Below are 16,355 nucleotides of genomic sequence, written 5' to 3' on the forward strand. Positions count from 1 at the left end.
CCCAACCTGTGGATGTCTTGTACAAGTGTTAATTCAAATGTACCATCCCTTATGAGGTGGAAAATTAGACTGTTGTTTATTTGGGCCCATGGTCTAATCCTGTCTGGGTCCCTTCCCTCCATTGCAGTGTAAGATAATGCAGGAAGGGTTTGGGGTGTTGCGGTCATGCTCTTCTGCAAGTACCACCACGAATATCCAGGGGAGGGTGCAGAGAGTCTGAAAACAAACAGGTTCCATTGCTCCGTGTTGAGGCACCTCTTCAGAAACGCTACTTAATTTTTCTCCATGCTTGTCAGCGGGTGCCTGAGATTTTGTTTGCTGCTTCTCTTCCCTGAAGGGGATAACAGCACTGTGGCATGCTGATTTCTCACAGAAAACAACCTCCCATCCCTCTCAGCTTTCCGAGTTCATTCTTTCATTCACCGCTGCTCCCGATCAGGACACGCCAGGGATAGCATCTGCCGCTGGGTGAGCTGGTGACTGTTGTCACTGCGTGCAGGGAAGATGAAGCTGTACAGCCTGCGGCTCCTCTGAAGCTTGACTTTAATCTCCTGGTTTGAGCTCTCTCCACATGACTGTCTGCTGCTGGACCCTGATCCCTGGCGCAATCTTGCATGGCCACAGCACATCCTCCTGCGCATGTTCTCCCATGGAGGCAGAGACAAGTGGTACTCAACCTCTTTGCATGCCTTCCTGGAAGGGATCTTTTGGTGGATAAACACCTTCAACCTGGATGAAATGGAGGAGAAGGGATTGCTGCTGTGCCCTCCTCAGTGTACCATGCAGTAGGAATGACCGTGAGCTCATCTGCAGCCACAGGTTCCCGGAGCTGCAAGCTGCTTCCTTCTCACATCTCAGAAGTTGCGAATTTCTGTGCTCGTTCCAGATACTGAAAACGGGACACCCCCTCAGCTCCCTGCTGAGGGCAGCTGGGTTTCTTAGGCTGATTGGTCACAGGCTAATGACATTACATGCCTCTGCTTGCCCGCAGCGCTGATTCACCGGGGACAGTTTTGTACTGTTAATCTATAATACCCCTACCCTAAGGCACTGCTTTCTGTGGCTTGAGTTCACAACAAAGCAAGCTCCCTGCAGACTAGGGGGGGGGGTGTGTGCGCGCGTATGCATTTTATCCTGTGATAATGCTGCTCTTTGGTGGTAGTTTTTAATTGCAAGGCATTGCAGTGAATCGTTGTTCCCTTGGCATTTCTGAGTACTGAGGCTCTCGGCAGAGCTGCTTGGACTTTTATTAATTCAGGATGGGTCCTTTTTGGCTGACTACTGTAGACGATGTAAGGCTTTAAAAACTGATCAATAATCCTGATGGTAGCAGGAAAATCCAGGCCAGGCAGCATGAGCGCAAGCCAGAGATTACGTGAAAGAAGTTTTAAATACCTCTTGCTCCCTTCCCTTGTCTGGACTTATTTTGTCCTCCTGCTGCCCAGTGCCTCTCCAGGCGAATCCATTAATATTTCTCATGCTTGTTGAGCCCATGACAGGTGATTTAAAAGCACCAGTTTGTGTTGGCATCTCTGCTCTTCATAACCGGAGCTGAAATGCGTTGCTGCTGTCCTTACATGGATTAGTGCCATGATTTATTACTGTTGTTTCCAGGTTTGAACACAAAGGTGCTGTCTCATTCTAGGAGGGTTGTCTGCGGGAAGCGAGCCCCCAAGGTTGGTTGCTTGACAAATACTCACACTCAGGAACACAGCATCATTTAGACATACGTTTTAACTGCTTCATTGAGGAATTGCCCTCCTTTGCATTTGTTTCTACAGTGCTTCAGTAAAACCTCCTTTACAGGCTTAAGGCAAAAGGGGGGGGGAAATTGCAGAAAAGAGGCATCCTGATTTCGATCTGTTGCTCTGCCTTTGATAAGGAAGTTGTGTTTTGGAGGCTGAAGTTTGTACTGACATGTTTGGCTTTGGTTTGCAAAGAGCGAGCAGTTTGGTGTGTGAATCTTTCTCTCCCAAAACAAGTCTTCAGTTTCTGTTTTCCTTCAGAAAATGATTGTCGCACCCCAAGGGAGCCCTGCTGTGTAATTTGTGGGTAATAGAGGGGAACGGACCTCGGAGGAAGAAGGGTTTCCAACAGCTGGACAGAATTGTCTTAAATGAGAGAAATTGGGGTGTTAGAAATTACAGGCATGCTGCCGGCTTTCCTGGCTCAGAATAAATGACTTTGGGGGAGAAATGGAGAAAAGCTTGTTTTCTGGGAGCTACCACAGAGCTGCCTGCTTTTCATCGTTACTGCGCATTTGTGTCCTTGGACCCAGACCCCCAGAAGGGAGAGGGAGATGGAGGAGCACTTGCATATGTGAGCCTGTGGTAGTTTGCAAGCTGACATGTCAAATGTGGGTTATCCATGGACCAGTATACTCCCTCTCTTGGGGGCTCATGACTTTTGGGGCAGGCGGTGCAGCTACAGTCCCTTCCATCCCCTGCAGGTCCTAGGATGCTGCTCCTGGAAGGATGCTGTGCTGCTCTTTAGACACCCACTTCTTCCCCATGGAAGATGCCGTGTCCTTCTAGGCATCCTCACTGAGTGGTTTCTGAGCCTTTGGCTGTGGTTTGAAAGGCAGGACACATCTCTGGCACATTTGCTTAGAGGTGCTGGGTCTGGGGTTAAAAGTTAACAGTGCTCTTTCCTTATTTCATTCTAATTTAATTTGGGAAGGCAGCAGGGAGACAGAGGGCACTTAGTCTCATAAGTGCTGTTCCCTTGATGGGAGTTAGTAGCTTGCATGACGTGTGTGGTGTTGACTTCGTAAGCTGACCTTTACCTCCATTGGGTTCATTTTCATTTATAATAATAATAAAAAAAAATCCCAACCTCTTATTTATTCTTCAGGCAGTAAGGACATAAATCCTTCAGCATGTTTGGATTTATAGAATTACTGTGCTTTTGCTGAGCCTCACGTCCCACTCCACTCAAATGACATGGCTTTTGATAACACTGCGGGTGATTGCATTTTTTCTTTCCCACCTCCTTCCTAGTTCCTGATCCATGCCTCCTCATGCTCCCTGCAGCCTTTTTGAGGAAAGGTAGGCCCTTGGCACCCATGGGAAGGGACAGGAGGGAGACTAGGCAAGTCTTAGGGTTATCAGCATTTGTGCATGAAGCGTAACAGTCTCCAGGTATCTTCTTTCCTGGCCTATAATAAAAAATGCTAAAATGCTTTTATAAGAGGCATTTCACCAGCAGAGCGTTTTCGTGGTGGCTGTGGAGAGGGGGGAGATATAAATATCTTTCTTGGCTCTGCTTGGCTTCTTCCCAAGATAAATAGAAGTGAAAGTCAAAAGCAGACTTGGCCTTCTGAAATCTCTTCCCAAGCCCCTGGGGACCCGAGCTTGTGATGCTTTTGTGATGGGAAGCCAGTTCCCAGTGTTTCAGGGGTCTCAGAGGATGGTGTTTGAGGGGCCTCCCTCCCCACTGCCCAAGGCAGATCTTGGCCTTACAACGGCTCAGCTGTGATCCCCACACCTGGTGTCCAGTGGCTTCTGTTGCGGGAAGCCTCAGGGAGCAAAGAAGCATCAGTGTGAAGCTGGCTTGAAACAAGAGCAGAAAAAAGTATCTGTGGTTGTCCCCTAAATCCTGTAGCATGTTTACTTTCAGAAACTACAGCTGCATATACCAAAAATCAATGGTTATAGCAGTGTTCTCCCTGGGAAACACACACACGCTCGGACACACAAGAGGTGGTAGGTCTTAAAAAAGCCAAGGGAATACAAAGTGCTTTGGTCCAAGGATTTTGCTTTGCTCATAGTAGTGTACAAATGGAGAGCCCTTGACCTGGGCAGCATCTTCTGGGACTTTGTCTTTCTGATCTGATGTGTCTGAGGCTGTGCTAGGCAAGAAGGGCTGGGGGGAGCATTTGTCTCATTAACTGATTTTTGCTTTGACATACATGTGTTTTGTAAGAAAAACAGGTTGTGGTGTGCAGAGATAATATAAACAAGTATTTGAAAGACTCTTTCCTTTGGCCATTTTTGGTAAAAAGTTGGACGTCCAGGACTGCTGATGAGATCAGTGCATCCCAGCATTTTGTTGGTTTTCTTCATGTTTGCGAAGACTTGATTGTACAGAAATAAATGCATCTTATCCCCCTTCTCTTTTAATAAAATCCTTTTCAAATCCTGGTACCTCCTTGCTTACCAGTGCACCTACCACTCCCTCCATTCGGAATGGAGAGAAATTATTTCCATTTTTGCTGGGTGGAGAGTGCTCTGTGAAGGAAGGGAGTGTCCATCTGAATGACCATTTTGACAGAGACGGGTGTTAGGGTTTGGAGTGAGTGCGCCTGCTGGTGGCAAGCACTACAGCAAGCCCTGGAGAGCTGGGAATCATCCTTCCTTCTCAGATCAGCCAAAACAAGAAGAGAAAGGAGACCAGCCCCTTTTTACTACCATCTCTTATTAATGAGACATTTTACCCCAAGTCTTCTAACATGAACTACACAGGCTTTTGGGAACATAATTAATCTTTAATTATATAAATCTTTAATTGTATAAAATGGCGTTTGTATGACTGTAGTCGTTTCTCTGTTCTCTTTTCCTCTCCCTGTTTGAGATGCTCCCTTAGCACAACTTCTTTTCAACAAGGTCCCCACTTCAGGGCACCGGCTGCATGGAGCCACTCACACAGTGTTCCTTCAAGCCAGGCTTCTGCACCAGGGGCTCTTGCTGGGATGGGGACCTGCATGACCTCTGTGGTGGGGTGCCTGGCTCCTGCCTGGTATGCGCTCAGAAGAACTGGCAGCAAGCTGCAGCTTAATAAGAGTCTGAGTGATTAGCAGCAAATTACTTTGGGCTCTGTGCAAAGTAAGTCATTGTGCCGGGGTCTTAAGAGACGAGTGTCACCCCAAAGGCAGGATGAGCTACAGGAAGGTGCAGGCGAGCCTCTCCTTGGTGGGCACGCTGTGACTAGACAGTGCAGAAACTCAGCTCTTCACGGCATTTGTGCTAATCCAAATGCTTTTTGCCGAAGCAGCTTGGGGGTTGGCTGCCCTTGCTGCCACACAGGCAGGTCCAGGGAGGAGGAGGTAGTCGCTGGCAGGTGGGCCGCTGGCGGCAGGTACTCTGCAGCATGTCTGACTGCAGCTGCAGCCATTTCAAATTGAAGCAGGGGCTTAGCAATCACTGGGAGCTGGCTCGGCACGCATAAATACCCCTTCTCTTCGGAGATGCCGTTCTGACTGTTGTGTGTCGGTAAGGAATTGCTGGCCTCAGCCAAATCCTGAGCGGAGAGCTGTCTGGGTGAGCTGGCAGTCTGGAGAAGAGGCTGGATTCACCATGGTGCCTGGCATCTGGTCAGTGGCCTATGTACCTTGGTTGTGCTCCCTGGCCAAAGCACTCCTCGCTCCGCTTTGAAGGCTGGCAGGGAATGGCCTTCCCTAAAGCACTTTACCTGTGTGGAGGAGTGACAGCAAAAGCAGGAATTGTCCTGAAAGAAACCTAGCTGGTCCCTTTGTGAAAAAGGGGTATTTGCAAAGTAGAATACCCTTGGGAGCACCAACAAAAAAGCAGTCGCAGTGGTGCCTAAATCAGTGCCAAGCAGAGCCAAGTGCCTTTTTGGAGGTGAAGTGCAGCCTTTCAGATGCCAGCTAGGTGTTTGGGGTTTTCATAATTTACTGTTTGGGGGAATTGGTGCATCTTTGGCTCTAGGAGAATGTGTTGTAATTAATGCTTCGGCTTTCATTGTCTGTTATCATTGATGCCTTCTGTAATGGCAGGAAGGGGTGTGCGACTGTCATGAGCCAGTGCCTGCAGGGGCAGGTAGAAAGTTCAATAGGAGGCAGATGGAATGGACGTTCTGAAGATCTTGGCGGTGGGGAGGTGTCACTGCTAAGGCCCTTGGTGACTCACAGCAATCCATTTAAGCCGAGTTTTGAAATTAGCATTTCCACTGAAAAGCTTTTCCTAAGGCATGACTGATGTTTCCAGGTAGAGCAATTTCCTGTGTCTTAATGGAACGGGAGGAGCACTTTACGCTTGGACGTGATGCCTTTCCAGCAATATTGCTGAATTTCCCTCTAAGAAATTCTGATGTCATTTTTTTGGTCTGCTTCATAGCTTGGATTAATCAGCAGAGACACGCCCTCCAGGTCCCAGAGTTGGCTTGCTTTCATTAATTTGCACTCAAGTCTTTGCTGAACAAGTCTTTGCTGAACAAAGAAGGATTTGTTGAACAAAGCAGGGTCAGTGCTGGGATGAAGAGCCTTGCGCCTCTAGCCTGCTAGTTTGAATTAGGACTGAGCCATAACTATGAAGTCGTACATCCTCTGGCCTGGGTTGGTAAAAAATGTCCTGGGCCTCAGTCCTTGCTCCTGCGGAGCCTGCGACTTTAGGAGCCACCCAGGGGTGGTGGCCTTCAGGGCAGTGAATAGCCTCCCCAAGCTCCCTAAACGAGACTTAGTCAGAAAGGAGGGTACAGGAGGTTTGAGCAACTGCTGCTGTAGATAAGAAGAGGTGTTCATTTCATACCCTGTTTGCTTTGAAGGTTAAGTGCAGTCTCCAGGGGGAAAAATAATTTAAAGAATAGTTTCATTAAAGGTAAAGCAAGTCCACGAGTGGAGGCTGTTTGCAGGGCCAGCTCTTGTAAGAGATTTGTGGATCAGCTGCAGGCTGCATTTCTCTAGGTGTCCCTCAAATGTTTTTTCTTCTCTCTTTCAGCTCTTTGAGAACTTCTACTTTGGAGAGGTGCAGCTGGACTCAGTGCGTCTTTCCCAGAGGTTCTCCTCAGACGCCTCTGGCTACTACGCGACATCCGGGCAGCTGACCTTCTCCTGAAGCAGCAACAGGGCTGCTGCAGCAGGTCCAGTCTGTGCGCAGAGGCATGCAGTTCATCAGTGAAACATTTTAATGGGACATGAATTTTGGATGGGAACCTGGGAACTCCAAGCAGGGATGCCTTGTGACTCCTCAAAAGCACATTGCAGCCAGGAACCATGGCATTTCCCTGCAGCTTTTCCTACACTTATTGCCTGCCCTCCCTTCAGGGGGAACCGGGGTCCTTCCACCTCATTTCTCCACTGGTAACCAAAATGTCGCAGAGTTGCCCATTTGATGTCTGTTGCCTGTTTGTTTTCCAAGAAAACAACTAGAAAAACTGGCGCAGGTGGCATTTGGGGTATTGCTGATGTTTAAGCATGGCTTTATTTCAAAAGAAGGAACTTTGTTCTTAAAAGCAGTATTTAAAATCCAAGAGAGCTCCCCGGAGCATGATTTAATGATATTGAGGTCAGGCGTTGCTTGGATCTCCAACAACGTGCCTGTGTGATGTAGATCTGCAAATAAATGAATTCCCTTCAAAAGCAAAGTGTTTATCTCCTGTTGCATTGATAGTTTCTGTAATTAAACTTCCAACACACAACTATGTTAATAAGAAAGCATTTACAGTAAGAGCTCTTTCCAGTGACCATTTTGGAGCATGTCAAAAAATATATGCCTTGTAGGTAGATTCTCCATTGATAGAAGCGCAAAACTCTTTGATACCATTGTGAATCGTTCAGACATCTGAAGATGACTGTTTTTTCTTGTAAATCTCCACGTTAAGAATAGTGACACAGGCTTTCAACTCGCCCGAGGATGAACGCTTTGAAAAATGGAAAACGCTGGTGTTTAGTTGTTTTGCAAGAACCTGGCGGTTGCAGTGGCTGCTGCTGCCTGTTCCTAGTTGCTGCCATGAATGTGGAATTACGCTGTCATTGAGGCGGAGAGTGTGTTAGTTGGAGATGGGGCTGCTCCAGCAGCACCCACTTGTACTAGTGATCGGTTTTAAGAGGTTTTCAGCCTGTTTCCTCCCTCCCAAAGTGAGCTGGCTGTGTGGCTGTGCTCTGACTGCATGCACAAACAGCAGTGGGAGGCAGTCAGGATTTTGGGTGGCTTTCCTTTTTTTCCCCCAAATGCATTGCCGGTTGTGTTTCCAAGACCAAATTGCTTACCTATCTCCACTTTCAAGCCTGTCTGCCAGGAAATCAAATAATTTGTGGTTTTGCTGGTTGCCCTTTACCCTGGAATCCATGCTTGTACCCAATTACCACTGTTGGGCTTTTTGTCTCTGCTTTTCCTTGCAGCTAAACGCCTTTGTGCTCTCCAAGCAGAGGAGGAAGGGCCGCCTTTGAAACCGTTCGCTCAGCAAGCAGAGCACCAGCATGCTTGCTAGCAGCCTGATGCATGGAGGTGCTGAGAGCACTTAACAACAGTCACTGTCATCTTTCCACCAGCCTGAAGAGGTACTTGGCAAATCTCAGCAGCCACCCAAAGAACGTACCTGGGAGCTGCTCGCATAGCCGCCAGCTGTGCTCCCTGCTGCAGGAAGGGGAGATGCACCTCAGAAAGCTTCTGCCTCCTGGGTTTTGAACAACTCTCATCAAGAAGTGAAGCACTACAGGACATGAGGTGCTGTTTGCACTCAAGTTTTCCTTAACAGGGCATCGGTGGCATTTCTATCGCACCTGCTTTGCTCAATTGTCACCTAATACTGGCGATTCTGAGTTCTTTATTGGGGTGGGCTCGTAGTGCAGCTGGCTTTGGGACTAAGCCTTCCCACCTCCCTAATGCAGGACTAACTTTGACCTTGCAAACAGCATCTCAGCATGGAGGCAAACACAGCTTTTCTACAAAGAAGGGCCAATTTGAGGATGCTCCTCCCCGCTGGTGTAGACATATTTTAATGACAATTATTTCTGTGACTATTTGGAAGCTGGTTGAATTTCAGTGGTGAATGGGTTATCCTGCTGCTCTAGCCTGGCATGGCTAAATTAGTTTCACACCTCCGTCCCTGGGCAGAATTAAGGGTTCTGGTCTTTTCCTCTCATCCGCAGAGTCGAGTGGTAGGTTAGGCTGTGATCCAGCAAACCGTTGTGTATGTACTTAAATTTACGCCTCGCTTGATCCCCTTGTAAAACGTTAAGCACACATGTGAGCCTGGTGGAGTGGCAGCTCTGCTTTGCCGGCAGAGCTTTTGAAATGAAAGTGTTTATTGTACGAAGGATGAGGGGCAGATTTGGGTGTTGTATCCCCTTACCCTTACATAAGGAAGCTACTCACAGAAGTAAAACACACCTACTGCTTTTCGGGGGGTCTGGGGCAGAAGAAAACGTACCGTGATGGATTTACTAAGGATTTTCCCTTTTCTATAATTATTTATTAATATAGTCAGAACAGTTTCATACTGAGCAACAATAAAACTTCATTTTATGCATGATCCTGCACTGATGAATTGAAATCCCATTAAACCAGGCACTGTTACGGGTTTGCAAGACACAGCCTAGAACTTTAGAACTTGCCTAAAGCTTGTTAAAACTAAAATCTGCGGCTCTGTTTCTTTCCCCTGTCTAGGCTGTGTTGGAGCCTGGCTGCCTCGCTTGCAGATCCTTGTGTCCTTATCACACAGAAGAAGAGGAAAGTTGTTTTCCGCCCGTCATTTTGCTCGGCAGCAAGCCTCACTGGAGCACAGGTCGGTTTGTTGTTAACCGTAAAGTTGAAAGTAACACTATTTTCTTAAAAGCAGCACCTGAAAGGCATATTTCCAGCTGTAGCATCCTCGCTTAGGGTCAGCATTGCCATTTCAGGGACAGCACATGCACCTGCCCGTGGGCCATAGCTACTGCTTTTCCTGTAAGGAAATGCAGCACTGTGTTTTCTCTCCATCCTGAGCATCCTCACAGGGAGAAGAAAAGCCGTGTGTGTGCTGGGAGCTCCCTGGGCTGCAGCTGCGAGGCAGCAGCAGCCAAGGAAAGTTGTCACTGGCCTTCCTTGCCAAGCCTAAGCGGACAGAGATGTCCCTGCAAGCAGCTCTGTGCTCACCCTGCCTGCCTTCCCCTGGCTGAGAGGAGGGGAAAGCTCCAAAACAGTGGTGTGAAACCCACCTGCCGCACTCCACTCTGTGACCTGCCTTGGGGCAGCGGTGGGCATCTTCCCCAGAGGCCCAAAATTCTCTGCAGGGTGGCCGAAGGACCACAGGGACAGAGGATGCAGGGTGGGGACATGACAGGGACAGAGGATATAGGATGGGGACAGGTTAGAAGGTGGGGAAAACAGATATTCCAGGATAGGGATTTGGTGGGGGTGGAGGTTGAGGCCTGCAGAGTGGGGGCCTGGCGGGGTCAGGGGATGCAGCGTGGGAGCACAGCTGGGAGATGGCATGCAGGCTGGGGACAGGGCAGGGACAGAGGACGTGGGATGGTGACATGGTAGGGACCAGGGATGAGGGGTGCAGGGCAGGGATGCGGCAGGGGCACGGGATGTGGGATGGGGACAGGGCAAGGAGCGGGGGTGCGGGATGGGGACAGGGCAGGGACCGGGGCTGCGGCCGTGCCGCGGCGGCGGCTCCTCCGCCTCGGTGCCGGCGCGCAGGTGCGGCGGGCGCGGCGGAGGCCCCGCCCCGGCCCTCCCGCCGGTGCCGCCCGGTGCCGCCCCGCGGCCGCACTCGCCGCCGGCGCCTCCCCGTGCGCACCGCTCCGCACCGCACCGCACCGCTCCGCTCCCCTCCCGCCGCGCCGCCCGCTCCCCCCGGCGCTGCGGCAGCATGCGGGGCTGCGGCGGGCGCCGCGCCCTGCTGGCCCTGCTGGCCCTGCTCCTGCACGCCGCCGCCGCCGGCCCCGGGCCCGCCGCCGGCCCCGCCACCGGCCCCGGGCCCGCCGTGGCGGGGGAGAGCCCCGGCAATTTCATGGAGGACGAGCAGTGGCTCTCCTCCATCTCCCAGTACGGCGGCAGGATCAAGCACTGGAACCGCTTCCGAGACGTGAGTCCGCGCCGGCAGCGGGGCGAGGCCGGGCAGGGGGCGGGCACGGGACGCGCCGCCGGGCACCGGGAGCCCCCTCCCCGCCCCGCCGCTGCGGCTGCCGCAGCACGACCCTCCCCCGGCCCCGCCGCAGGCGGCCGGGGATGCTCGCCGCTACCCGCATCCCGCCGCCGCCCGCTGCGGCCGTGGGCGGCTGTCGGCCCCGGTACCCGGGGGATGCTCACCGGTTTCGGCAGCGCCAGCGCCGCTGCCACCGTGCCCGCCGCCAAAGCTGGCGTGGCTGATGCTGAGGCCACCGCGGCCAGGGCTCGACGCCAAAGCCAGCCTCGGCAGGGACGTGGGGGTGCTGTCCCCCGCACCCTGTCCCCAACGCACCGCGTCGGGCCCAGGCAGGGGCACCGGCAGGCCCTTTGTGGGCGAGGGGGGGCTGCGCCGCTCGGCCGCTCGGTGACAGATCAGTGCAGCTCGGGGCGCGGGCAGCCCCCCGCATCCCGCTCCCCTGAGCCCTGCCGGGTGCCGCGGCCGGCCCTGGGGTGGGGGTCCCCGGGGGTGGGGGGACGCAAAGCAGGGAGCGTGAGGATGCAGCCACTGCTGGAGCGGCGCAGGTGACCTGGCACACTGGGCTCAGGACCCCGTAACCCCGCAGCTCTTACCGGCAGCCTCAACGGCATTTAGTTCCAGCCCTTAATTTTGTGGGGCGGCCGGGGATCTTTCCTGGGCTCATTTCACACCCCAGCTCGTGTCCTGCAGGGCAGGGGCACAGCACTGCAGCCCCACCCGCGCGGGGGGCAGGGGGCCTGCAGCAGCCGAGCGGGGAGGGGGTGCACCCCTCGCCGCCCCTTGCCCCAGCCAGCCCCTTGCTCTTTGTTCGGATGCGCACTCGGGTTCACCTTGGCAGCAAGGATGCGCCCTGGGAGATGTGCCTCAGCGCGCGGCAGGGCGGGGGACACCGCCCCCCCCGCCCCCCCCCCAGATAAACCAGTTAGGGGGGCAGAGCACAGCAGAGGGCGCAAGGGAAGGGGGTGAACACCTCCCTGGAGACCCCCGCCAGCGACATACCTGGCTGGTCGACACCAGCGCTGGGCACCTGGGACCTCAGCTGGCTGCAGATGCTCAAGGGGGAGCACGTGTGGCCATCCCCCCATGGCACTGAGCATCCCTGGAGGGGTTTGGGGCCGAGAGACCCCCCTCCCCAGTGCTAGCAGCACGTGTGGGGCCCACCCAGCAGTGCCAGGGCTGCTGGGCCGGGGGGCTGCAGCCCTGCTGGCGGTTAGTGCGGATTAATAAGCAAATCCTATGGATTTGTGGGGTTTTCAGCAAAGCAGCGCTGGTGGGGGGGGAGCACGACCTGCCGTGCAGCAGGGAGGAGGCCGCTGGCACCGCAGGGAGCTGCCGGGCGCCGCAGTGTTACTAATCACGGCACGGGAACGCGGGCTATCGATTGCGGTGCAAACGCCGCTGCGCCGGAGCAAGAGGCAACCCTTCCGGAGCTGCCTCCTGCGCCTCTGCTCCAAGCTGCCATCCAAAACCCTGCACATCCTCCCTGGGGTGGCAGAGGTGCTCCTGCCTTATCACAAACCCACCCCAGAGCATCCTGCGGGGCGAGCAATGCCGCCTGTTGGGAGGGTTTGAATCCCTGCTGCTCCCCTCCGCCCTCAGGATGCTTTTGGGGCTCTGCGGGAGCAGCTCTGCCTCCCCAGGCAGCAACAACCATCTTAGCCTGCTCCTGGGCTCGCTGCTGAAAAACTGGGGTGGCAGCATGAGGACCATCACCCCATGGGGATCCTGGTGGGGCCTTGCTGGGCTCCCAGGGGCTTCCTCCACCCAGTGCCTCTTCCATCCCTGTTCCCTGCCTTTCCTGGCCAGCCAAGGGATGATGGGGGAAGGTTTTATCCTGTGTAAAGGCTCTCCAGGATTATAGGTCTGGAGCCAGAGATGGGCGAGCTTATTGGCAGTGGGCACCGGTGACATCTGGGGCTGGTGACGAGAGCTTTGGGCACCTCGGAAGGTTGGGGTGCCCAAGTGGCACAGGGTGCCTGTCACTGTGGGTTGGGCTGCCCCAGAGCTGACAGTGGGTGCTCTCTTTTTCTCTTTTTTTGGTGTTGGCCGGGCCGTCTCACCGCTGTGCTGCCAGGAGGTGGAGGTGAGCATCAAGGGGCTGCCTCGCCGAGGTGGCAGCCCGCTGCTGGGGGGGAGGCTGCTCCCCATGCCTGCTTACTCCCGTCCCGCTGTGGGGGGTGCCAGGGTGTGTGTGCAGTGCACGTGTGTGTAGAGGGAGCCTTGCTGGGCCAGTGGCCCTCAGCAGGGTGGTAGCACACCTGGCCCGGGGTCACCTCTCCCACGGCCTGCACTCATCCCAGCTCTCCCCCCTTTGCAGGATGACTACATTAAGAGCTGGGAGGACAACCAGCCCGGGGATGAAGGTATCGCTGGGATGGAGCTGGGATGTGTTTGGGATGGGGCGCAGGGGGCTCGGTGCCAGCTGGCGTGGTGGTGGGGACACTTTCTGCCCACACCCCCCGGGCTTTTCCCTTCCGGCTGGGAGCAGCGGTGGGGCTGGTGTGTGCCGGGAAGCGGCAGCTGGTGCTGTGGCGGCTGCCCAGCTGCAGCTTGAATGGTGCTTTGTGCCAGGCCGGCGGGTGGCCAGCACTGCTGGGGCTCCCCCGGAGTCCCTGCCTGCCCCGGCCCCTCTCTACCCCCCCCAGCCCTGGACACCACCAAGGACCCCTGCCAGAAGGTGAAGTGCAGCCGGCACAAGGTGTGCGTGGCGCAGGGCTACCAGCGCGCCATGTGCATCAGCCGCAAGAAGCTGGAGCACAGGTAGGAGGGCAGGGGGCCGGGGCTGAGCCGGCCGCAGCAGGGAGCTAAGGCGGGGGCTCGGCACCATGCCCCCATGCCTCTCGCCCTGTGCAGAATCAAGCCACTGGGCACCAAGGGGCATGGGAGCTGCAAGCCCTGCCACGCTGCCCCACTCGCTGCCGTCTGCGGTTCCGATGGCCACACCTACAGCTCGGCGGTAAGGACGATGGCACCTCACTGCAGGGAGGGGGACACTGCGCTGTGTCCCCCCCTGCCGACATCCCACTGCCACCCCACAGTGCAAGCTGGAGCAGCAGGCTTGCCTGGCCAGCAAGCAGCTGACGGTGCGGTGTGAGGGGCAGTGCCCCTGCCCAACCCCGCACAGCCCCGCCGGCGGCGGCAAGCAAGGTGAGCAGGGCGGGGGGCTCCGGGGGCGGCCCCGAACCTGCCTGACCTGACGCCACCGCTCCCCGCCCCAGAGCCGTGCACTGGGCAGGACCTGGCTGACCTGGGAGACCGGCTGCGGGACTGGTTCCAGCTCCTGAAGGAGAACGCCAAGCAGAACGGCTCCGGTGGCCTCCCCGCCAGCCCCGCCAGCGGTACGTGTCCCCTCTGCGCGGGGAGGGGGCGCGGGGTGCTCACCCCGGGAGGGAGCTGGGCAGCCATGGGCCGCGTCCCGCCCCGCAGCGCTGGAGAGGAGCGTGGCGGCCAGCTGCAAGGAGGCGGTGGGATGGATGTTTGCCCGGCTGGACACGAGCGGGGATCTCTTCCTGGAGGCGACCGAGCTGGCCGCCATCAACCTGGACAAGTATGAGGTGTGCATCCGCGCCTTCTTCAACTCCTGTGACACCTCCAAGGACGGCCGCGTCTCCGCTCCCGAGTGGTGCTTCTGCTTCTGGAGGGAAAGTGCGTTGCGCCGGGGCGGGGGGTGCATGCTGGGGTGGGGGTGGGGGTGTGGGGATGTACACGGTGGGGTCGGGAGGATGCACACGGCAGGGTTGGGGGGGTGCATGCCGGGGGGGATGCACACCATGGGGTCGCAGGGACTCCATGCTGTGGGGTTGGGGGGATGCTTGCCACGGGGTCTGGAGGGGATGCAAATCATGGGAGGGGTGCGTGCCATGGTACTTGGGGGGACGTACACTGTGGGTTCGTGGGGAATGTGTGCTGTGGGGTGGGGGGGCTGCACACTGGGGGATAGGGGATGTGCATGCTGTGGGGTCACAGGGAAGCACACCATGGGGGGGGGGGGGTTTGCACAGCACGGGGATGCATGCTGCAGGGTTTGGGGGGGGGTTGGGTGTCACAGGCCGAGGGGGGGTGCACACCATAGGGGAAGGCATGCTGCGGCAGCCGGGGGCGTGTGCCGTGGGGTCAGGGACGCCTGCCGCGGGTGTGCTGCGCCCCCGCCCTAAGAGCGGCGGGGGGGTGCTGCAGAGCCGCCCTGTCTCCGGGAGCTGGAGAAGATTCAGATCCAAGAAGCAGCCAAAAAAAAGCCGGGTGAGTGGGGGGTCCTGGGGCCCCTGTCCCCCGGCAAGGCCCCGTACAGGTGGGCTAGGAATGAGGATGGGGAGCTCCGCGGGGGGCTCTCGCACTGCATGTGTTTGGGGGTGGGCGGGGGGGTCATTGCTTCCCTGCAGGCACCTTCATCCCCAGCTGCGACGAGGACGGGTACTACCGGCGGGCACAGTGTGAGCCGGGCGGCGGGGAGTGCTGGTGTGTGGACCAGCACGGCGCCGAGCTGACGGGCACCCGTGGCCGTGGCAGCCCCGACTGCGGTGAGCGCAGGGTGGGAGCCGGGGGGGAGGGACGCAGCCCAGGAACCAGCTGTGAGCCTCTGCCCCTCGCCCCGGCAGAGGAGGCGGCGGGGTTTTCAGGCGACTTCGGGAGCAGCGTGGGCTGGGAGGACGAGGAGGAGAAGGAGCCGGAGGAGGCGGGCGAGGAAGGCGAGGAAGAGGAGGGTGAAGCGGGCGAGGGCGATGACGGCGGCTACATCTGGTAGAGAAGCAAGAGAGCCCGGTGGGCGGCACGGCCGGGCGGCAGCCCCCCAGCTAGGGGTCCCCATGACCCCCCTGCTGCCGGTGTGGCATGGGGTGGGTGCAGCCCCCCCGGCCCCCGTGTGGGACGGGGTGTCGGGCTGCTCGCCCGGGGAGGGGGCGAGTGGGGCGGGGGCCGCACTTGTGCGAATTTGAGCTTTTTTTTTTTTTTGGGTAGAGCCTTGTAGGCCTAGTGTGCTGCTGCGTGGTCTTCAACCGGGCAAACGGCGCTAATAAAAGTGGGAAAAAAAGGAAAAAACCCAAAACCAACAACAAACCCCCATAGATAAGCTGCCCCACATCCCCCACCCCATGCTGTGCTTGCGTGGACACCCCGGCCCCGGCGTTGTGTAGCGGCTGTGAAATAAATACCCCGTGCTGTGTCAAACCCTCGCCTGCCCGTTCCTCCCCCCCCCCCCAGGCCCTGCCTGCACCCACCAGCCCTGCACGGGGTGCTGGGGGGTTCCCCCCCTGTTGGGGGCATCAGGGCTGCTGGTGGTGCCCTGCTGCTGCCCCTCAGTTTGGGTGGGCTGGGGTGGTTGGGGTAGAGGGGTCAGGGGTGGGGGTGCACCTGCCAGCGCCCCTGCCAATGCCCCCGAGTTTGGTCCCCACAGTCAACTGCCGTGGGGCTGGAACAACCTCCCCCCAGCGTCCCAGCACCAACTGTGCCCCGACCCCCCAGCCCCTGATCCTCTCCAGGATCCCAACCCCAAACTGACACCCCCCACCCCAGGGCCCTGAGCCACAGCAGGACCCAGAACTGCCATTCCT

At 56.5% G+C, this 16,355-nt stretch overlaps 2 protein-coding genes across 4 annotated transcripts in view; both read left to right on the top strand.

Moving 5' to 3' along the window:
- ASCC1 (activating signal cointegrator 1 complex subunit 1) overlaps positions 1-7,316 on the top strand; it is a 38,124-nt gene extending 30,808 nt beyond the window's left edge. For both annotated transcript variants that reach the window (XM_040606208.1, XM_040606207.1), the window contains exon 10: positions 6,675-7,316. In XM_040606208.1, coding sequence (XP_040462142.1) covers positions 6,675-6,791 — 117 coding nt within the window. In that variant the 3' untranslated portion in view covers positions 6,792-7,316. The remainder of the gene's footprint in view (positions 1-6,674) is intronic.
- Positions 7,317-10,551: 3,235 nt separating this feature from the next.
- Positions 10,552-15,972, top strand: SPOCK2 (SPARC (osteonectin), cwcv and kazal like domains proteoglycan 2). 2 transcript variants are annotated; one of them, XM_040607654.1, is made up of 12 exons: positions 10,561-10,749; positions 12,884-12,892; positions 13,127-13,172; positions 13,455-13,569; positions 13,663-13,765; positions 13,848-13,956; positions 14,028-14,147; positions 14,236-14,454; positions 14,986-15,048; positions 15,189-15,326; positions 15,405-15,567; positions 15,763-15,972. In XM_040607654.1, the coding sequence occupies exons 1-11, from the start codon at positions 10,675-10,677 to the stop codon at positions 15,548-15,550; spliced, it is 1,143 nt and encodes a 380-aa protein (XP_040463588.1). In that variant the 5' UTR covers positions 10,561-10,674; the 3' UTR covers positions 15,551-15,567; positions 15,763-15,972. The 2 variants fall into 2 exon arrangements, with proteins under 2 accessions (XP_040463589.1, XP_040463588.1); XM_040607655.1 differs by having other exon boundaries at positions 10,552-10,749; positions 15,405-15,972.
- Positions 15,973-16,355: the final 383 nt, after the last annotated feature.

The sequence above is a fragment of the Falco naumanni genome, chromosome 9, assembly GCF_017639655.2.
Source record: "Falco naumanni isolate bFalNau1 chromosome 9, bFalNau1.pat, whole genome shotgun sequence".
Lineage (NCBI taxonomy): Eukaryota > Metazoa > Chordata > Aves > Falconiformes > Falconidae > Falco > Falco naumanni.

Excerpts from the sequence above, each read along its gene's own strand:
- SPOCK2 (XM_040607655.1), top strand. The coding sequence starts at position 10,675 with ATGGAGGACGAGCAGTGGCTCTCCTCCATCTCCCAGTACGGCGGCAGG. Across the intron at positions 14,148-14,235 it reads CCCCGCCAGCCCCGCCAGCG|CGCTGGAGAGGAGCGTGGCG; the intron begins GTACGTGTCCCC and ends CCCGCCCCGCAG. Across the intron at positions 15,049-15,188 it reads AGCAGCCAAAAAAAAGCCGG|GCACCTTCATCCCCAGCTGC; the intron begins GTGAGTGGGGGG and ends GCTTCCCTGCAG.